This window comes from Zerene cesonia, chromosome 29 (genome assembly GCF_012273895.1).
Source record: "Zerene cesonia ecotype Mississippi chromosome 29, Zerene_cesonia_1.1, whole genome shotgun sequence".
NCBI classification, from domain to species: Eukaryota; Metazoa; Arthropoda; class Insecta; order Lepidoptera; family Pieridae; genus Zerene; species Zerene cesonia.
This window is the reverse complement of record NC_052130.1, coordinates 2,203,506-2,211,139: the sequence shown is the minus strand read 5'-3', so window position 1 is coordinate 2,211,139 and position 7,634 is coordinate 2,203,506. Positions and strand designations below refer to the sequence as shown.

General features: G+C 38.0%; 1 protein-coding gene across 2 annotated transcripts in view; it reads left to right on the top strand.

Moving 5' to 3' along the window:
• The window catches only part of LOC119837750 (glycerol-3-phosphate acyltransferase 1, mitochondrial), a 52,955-nt gene that overhangs the window by 34,253 nt on the left and 11,068 nt on the right, over positions 1–7,634 (top strand). For both annotated transcript variants that reach the window (XM_038363483.1, XM_038363484.1), the window contains 5 exons: positions 2,306–2,470; positions 4,533–4,720; positions 5,925–6,161; positions 6,993–7,085; positions 7,308–7,402. In XM_038363483.1, the coding sequence (XP_038219411.1) occupies positions 2,306–2,470; positions 4,533–4,720; positions 5,925–6,161; positions 6,993–7,085; positions 7,308–7,402 (778 nt within the window). The remainder of the gene's footprint in view (positions 1–2,305; positions 2,471–4,532; positions 4,721–5,924; positions 6,162–6,992; positions 7,086–7,307; positions 7,403–7,634) is intronic.

Sequence of the window (7,634 nt, the reverse complement as noted above, 5' to 3'; positions counted from 1 at the left end):
ATTTAGAAGCGGAAAACAGATTGACCAATATAAACTCATTCATGCGTGATTTGCACGTCTGTGACGTAATGGAGCTGGCGAATATAAATCATAAACATATTTGTTTTTCTAAACATCAGTAAAAATAAATTCCTTCAAGCGTCCGTGAGGTAGAACAAACGGCTTGATTTCATAGACTTTTTTAGATGAGCAAGGAGCGGATAGAAACCTTATAGACTACTAACTGCGCTCCGCATTTTTCACCAGCGTAAGTCCGTATCCCGTAGGGATATCGGGATAAAAAATTGTCTATATGTTATTCCAGTTGTCCAGCTGTCTACGTACCAAATTTAATTGCAATCGTTCAGTAGTTTTTGCGTGAAAGAGCAACAAACGCACACATATTCTTACAAACTTTCGCATTTATAATATTAGTAGGATAGGATAGAATAATCTTCTTGTTTAACTCATTCTCCCATATATATACAAATGCCATGTACTATGTACTAATGTAATAAATGTCTATTTACATAATAAATCTGGAATCTTATAATCAAGTTACGTTGCGGATAAAAAGAAGTACGAGATTACATATATCAAATTTATTTTAATTAAGTAAGAATGTAATGACAATTTTGTAGGTAGGAACGAAATTTCGTCCTTGTTTGTATTTGATCCTAACATGTTTTTATATATTTCCTCTAATTATATACTTTCATTGTAATTGCATCTAAATATTTTTATTTATGAAATGTAAATCCAATTATAAAAAAATACCTTTATCGTTGTCTTAATATATACACCATCCTTGTTTAAGTCACATATTCTTAGAGACGGAATGTGTTGACAATATGTATTGATGTATAAGCAATGTATAACATTGTTCTATTCTTAATTTGAATAACGAAATATAAATCCAATTGCATAATATTGTCTCTGTCGATCGGTAAGTTTGCGAGCGAGACAGAATATCATTAGGTACGAGGGACGCGTGTTGTTCACGTTTTTATTCCAAATTTAAACATAGTGGCGTGATTGTTGCGGACCAACCGGTGAGATTCGAGTAGGGCTGTAAACTGCCAATTTTCATATGAAAGTTTCAAATGACAGTCGAAATTTTCCTGTCAACAATAAGTGTGTATTTATGCCAAAAATAGTCGTACTCGTAACCTCTTCTGTAATGTGTTTACCTGGTCGTTCTATATTTAAATATGTTAATTGTTAGTAAAATTTAACGGAAGATTTAGTAGCGAATATCTCATATTTCATCACTGCATTCTAATATATAAGTAACAAAGCTGTAACTCGAAAATTCCTCCGTATGCTGTGAGATATAACTAATTTCTCACTGATGTTTTATTATGAATAAAACTAAAGATGGTTCTTTTCACGACTAAAATGGAATTACTGAAAATTTTTTATATGCCATACTACTTTGTCGTTACGTTACATATTATATAAATTAAACAGGAATAAATTTACTTTTTTGCGTTTCTGATAATTTAACGTAAATTTAAGATTTACGTTAAATTATCTATATATTCTATACTAAAAAACAAATTGAAGAGTATGCTTGTTGTTTATGGAATCCACTAAACTCAGTAAATAGTAGACAGATATTAAACAATTTATTTCATCGTTGGATATGTGCATGATCCCTGAGTTTACTTTAAAACAAGTAATAAATCTAGCTACATAGGACACTGGTATATTTATTTTTATTTTTTTTTTATAATTTTTTATTGATATCCAAAAAACTTATACACTAATACAACACATTTACAATGGATGCATTCAGATTATGAAACTCACCAACCCTAGCGAGTGCGTCGACCTTTTGGCAAGTAATTGAAATACGATGTATTGTATATTAATTGACGCTATGCGCCCTATTGCCAGACCTTTCAGTAGTTGTTATACATTAAAGTAAAGACCGTTTTCAAGATATATATTATATACTTTGTGTAAAATTAAATTAGTATCTATGTTATGTTCTTACGTAAGGACGTCTAAGAAATAAATTGGCTGTAACAGTGTAATTATCTTGTTTAAAGATGCGATAGCAACTTTTCGTAGGAACTATGTTAAAGCGATCAAAATTTAATTCTATAAAAATATTACAAAATGTACGACTGCTTTTGCAAAACTGAATGGGTAATGAAAATAAAAGGCATATATCTCATGGTATTCCAGTTGATATTGCGTGAAAACATTACGAACATACAAAAAATACAAAAGTTTCCCCCTCTATAATATAAGTGTAGACGACTACCAGAACCTCCGTAATTCAGGCCCACTTTTTAATATTCCCGACGTGTCTTTCCAGGAGTCATGGCAAGATGCGAAATCGCCCGACGCGGGCGCAGTGATCAATATCCTGGATATCGGCAGGCAGACCTTCGCAAACGGCGGTGTCGTGTCGCGCTACCTGTGCGACCTGGCGCAGTGCTTGAATCTCGTCAAATACGACTACAAGGACGTGGTGCCTAGCGTGAGTGGCCTTTATTGTTCGGGGGGATACATTTTTTTTTTAGGTCCACGTCGGTAATGGAGCTGGTAGGACGCCTGATGGTTAGCGCTACCACCGCCCTTGGACGTTTGGAGACGTAAGGTCGATTGCAGACCTTACGCATCTGCAAATTGACTGCCGACTTTAAATAGGAAGAGGATGAAGGAAGGATTGACGAGAGGGATAAAGGAAAGAATTGGAAAGGGTAAGGAAAAGAATATGGGCCTCCGGCTCCCCCACTCGCCGAACGAAACACAGTAGCATGCTACGATTTCACGCCTGTCTTCTTTGGGGCACACTCCCGCACCGGTGCGAGCTGGCGCAATTCGTGCCGAAGCGTGGTCGACACACACATGTAAAAGTGTTTTTCCATGTCAGTTGGCTGCTTTTCATCTTACCGTAAGGACAAATGCACCCAGATTATTTATTATGTGGGAGTAAATTGATAGCGTTTTTCTTTATGCACTTTGGTAAATATTTTAATTTCGACGCTTGTATAACATTTTTCCTAGCCTAATCCTTCAAATCCGGGTTAAAAAACAGGGTTATACTTGAATATTGATAAAAAGATAAAGATTTCTTTTAGAAAATTAAATGGTTTCAGAGTCGTAGAGTTTAATAAGTACAGAGTATTAGACTCGTTTTGTTCATATAAAGTCTGTACTTATGATTATATATTTAAGGCTGAAGCGTTTATTTGTTTGGTTTCTTTGAACGCTGGAACGAAAATTAAAGGAACCACTGGACCGATTTAAAAAAGAATCTTACAACATTGGATGTATACGTGAACCATGGGTGCAATAGACTACATAATATGTAGGTATCTTATGCGCTTATAACTATAGTAGTCGTAGAAAATGTAGGGTTTAGGTTATTTCTATTATCTCTTATAACGACACTTTCGCCTCTATTTATTTTTTTTTTGACACACCATTTCAATTGTTACGAAAATAATTAGGGCGTAACGAAATATGCAATGCTGCTGATTGATTTTACAAACTCTCATTTTTCATAGCCGCCTCGCGTGTACGTGTGTCGCACACATACGTGTACCTACTCGCGTATATGTGTGTGCATGCTTTACGTAATACGACAGCTATCACGCCATATTATGTTATTATTAACTTGTAAATACATATTATTGTTGTGATTATTTAAATGTTATCTAATTATGGCACCTTCCTGTAATATTTTGAGAAACGGCGCGACCCCTTTGAGATTTAAACGCTTATCTCTTCCTTTGTTGTGGTTTGTTTCATTTGAACTTGATTGTAATGCTTTGTTTATTATAAAGACCAGATTATGAGCGTGTGTGTGAGTCAATAGTATGTGTGGACATTAATTTGAATAATTTATTGTACAAAAAGGCAACAACACTTCTGCGGTGCGTTATGAGTAGTTCCAACCCAGATTATAAACAAATTTCTATCAAACGTAAAAATAAACATGTCAATCGGTTCACAACCCACTCATATATTATGTATCAAAGCCAAAAAATACAGTCGACTTGAGAAACATCAAAAAAATATAATGTAACGTAATTTACGTTATAATCTACTTTCTCCGCGTCTATCTACGTTATATGGAACCAGCGATTTTCCAGCGATTGGTACCAGTCACAAATTATCAACTCAGTATAATATATTATTATTGTGCATAAATACTTGTGTGACCTGTTATTTTTGTTATGTCATAAATATAATGAATCGCGTAGTGGATCGAATAGTACCTAGGACTCTCTCAACACCCATGAACATAGCAGAGGTAGGGCCGTTGCAAACGCGTTGCCCGCTTTTTAGGGTTAAAGGATAAGGAAAGGATTGATGACGGGAATAAGGGAATGGCTTGGAATGGGTGAGGAAAAGGAATAGGGCCTCCGGCACCCCCACACGCTGACTGAAACACCGTAGCGCGCTACTATTTCAAGACGATCTTCTGTGGTCGTGTGGTATCTTCCACGCCGTACTGGCCCAGTTGGTGTCGAAGCATGCTCAACTCGACACATGTATAATTGTATACTGTATCAATATAATCCACATTGCAGGTGGCTAAAGACGAGCGTTTCCAACGCGCGATAGAAGAGAAGACTAAAGAGGAGTTGAAGAAGGCACAAGGAGAGGAGAGAGGTAAAGACGCGGAGTCACGGTACATGTCGGTGAGGAAACGGGTCGAGGCTAAAGCCATGAAGGTCCTCATCGACATCAGCTCGGCGATGTCTAATAATGTGCTGAGGTGAGTTTGAAACTGCTCGTAGGGATAGTTTTTTTTTTTGTTCTAGAAATGTGTTTTCAGGATTGAAATAAAACCGTTCAGGCGCGAGACGGACTCGCGTCACTACGAGTTTACGAATGAATAGTCTAAAAAGCAACTGCTGAAAAAATGGTAGATGAATCTAATTTGCCATTGCCAATGCCGACCGTTGCATTAACTGAAATTTTTTTTGCCATAGCGGCAACAGAAACATGGTCTCTGAAAAATTTCATCTGTCTTACTATGACGGTTCATGAGATAAAGACAGACAGAGGGAAAACGAAGTCTTAGTAATTGGAACCCGTATTACCTTTTGGATATGGTACGTCCTATGTGAGACTTGAATCTTTAATATACCGTGTCTAAATACATTATGCTTACATTTTATTTTTCTTCTTTCAATGGACGATGACCAAAAATTTTGACGATATCTGTTGACGCTAATTATTTTTATTCCTTTGTTTTAAATGCGCATAAGTCAAGGGGCAAAGTCTGGCGAGTTGTGTGAATCAAATGCGATATTAATTTGTTTGCACGACCTTTGACCTGATGTAACATTTTAAATTGGTGCCGTTACAGCGCGATAATGATATAGGGTCGTGATTAAGGAGTAGGTACACAGTTAAATGTTTACAACGTTTGTTTTTAAATTTACGACGTACCGTCTACTGTGACGTGTTACGAATAAAAGTGAATCGATGAAAAATGGTAGATTTATACCACAACGATGTCGCTTCAATTATATTCTAAAATATATTTTTCTATATAATAGATTCTATATAAAGAGTGTCTGTTTGTTATATTGACATTATCGTTTTTAACTACACGTATATGATTACACATACGGTATATGCACCAAAATAACATTTTTTTTTTACAATTTTCGTCTGTCTGTCTGTCTGTTGGTTGGTTAGTTTCTTCCGGCTAAACTCTGGAACGCCTGGATGGATTTTGACGGGACTTTCATTGGCAGATAGCTGATGTAAATTTTAACATTCAAATAGAATCATACATATGAAAAACTCATTTACGCAGGTGAAATTGCGGGACGCTGCTAGTAAAAATGATATTTACTCATTGTACAGTATATTGTGTACCTATTGCACAAAATAAAACATTGTCCCTTTGCGACGGACCACAGGCTAGATCCGTATGAGTTTAGGTGACGTTGTTGCGTTGCGTTCAGGCTGGTCGCGTGGGTGTGCCACAAGGCGGTGCGGCGCGTGGCGGGCGGCGGGTGCGGCACGCGCGCCGCCAGCGCCGAGCGGCTGCGGCGCGCCAACGCGGCCGGCCTGCCGCTCGTGTTCGTGCCGCTGCACCGCTCGCACTTCGACTACATACTGGTCACCTTCACGCTCTACCTCACCGGCCTGCGCCCGCCGCTCGTGGCCGCCGGCGACAACATGCGCATTCCGTTCTTCGGGTGAGTGTGTAGTGCGCGTGCGCGTGTGCGTGTACGTGTGCGTGTGCGTGTGCGTGCGCGTGCGTGTGTGCGTGCGTGTGTGCGTGTACGTGTGCGTGTGCGTATGGACACGCACGTTCTCTGTTCTCTTGTGTGGTATTTGGTAAAGGAGTTGGTGGTAAGCGATGCGGAGGCTGTATGCCTGTGCTAATAAATTAAAGGACTGGGACAGGTGAGAAACCAGATACAGACCTTCGGTTCTCACTGAACGCAACACAGAAGCTACTATTTGACGCCGATCGTCTGTGAGGGTGTGGTATCTTCCCCGGTGCGAGCTGGCCCAATTCGTGCCAAATCGTGCTGGACTCCCACACGCGTGCTGTTCATTCTTCACATCTTCAAGCGTATAGTGAACGATTCTTCTAGGGCAGCACGCTCCATCTTAGTCACATCTTAGCTTACAGTTAGGCGAACGGTTAATTTTGACAAAAAAACTAGACAAACACGCAGAGCGTGAAATATTTGTTTTATTCGATTTTCTTAATTTAAACGCTTATCTATTAACAAAACTGTTTATTACAAACAATATACAAGATTTTTTAAAATTTTCCGATCTGATGATCATCTAATATATAAAATTCTCGTGTCACAATGTTAGTCTCTATACTCCTCCGAAACGGCTTGACCGATTCCTCTGAAATTAGGTAAGCATATTGGGTAGGTCTGAGAATCGGCTAACATCTATTTTTCACACCCCTAAATGATAAGAGTAAGGCAGAACAGCGTTTGCCGGGTGCAGCTAGTTTAATATAATATTCTAAAGTAAATGTCATTCATTATAACATTCAACAGTTGGTTCCTGCGCGGATGCGGAGCGTTCTACATCAGGCGACGCGTGGACGGCTCGGAGTATCACGAAGATCCTGTGTATAAATCTGCTCTAAGGTGATCTTCCCCTACTTTTAATGTCATAAATTTGAACAGAGTGAGGGTTAGGAAGAGAACAGTAGGAGCACTTATTAAATCATTGGTTTATGGTGCACGGAGCAACTTGAAGTCTGTGTTTACATCATTTATGAATTTTTCCATGTTATATATCAATAAATAATAATAAAAAATTGTTTGACGAGAATTTGTGCGATAAAATATCTTTTTGTTTAATTTCAGGGCATATATTTTAAACAGCCTTGCAGCTAATAACAACTTGGAGTTCTTTATCGAAGGCGGTCGGACTAGAACGGGCAAACCGCAGCCGCCTAAAGGTACTTAATTTTGTGTATTTTAGAACGTATTTCTTATTGTATTCCCGAACGGACTTTTGAAACGTAGTAAAATAAGTTATTTTCTTCCACTGCTATCTTGGACTATAGAAGATATAACAGGTAAGTACTATGGAATAATTGGAATTTAACATAAATTTTTAGATATCGAAAGTAAAAAAAATACTTAAAAAGTAATTATCGGAAGCAGTGGTGGCTCAGTGGTGAGAACCTC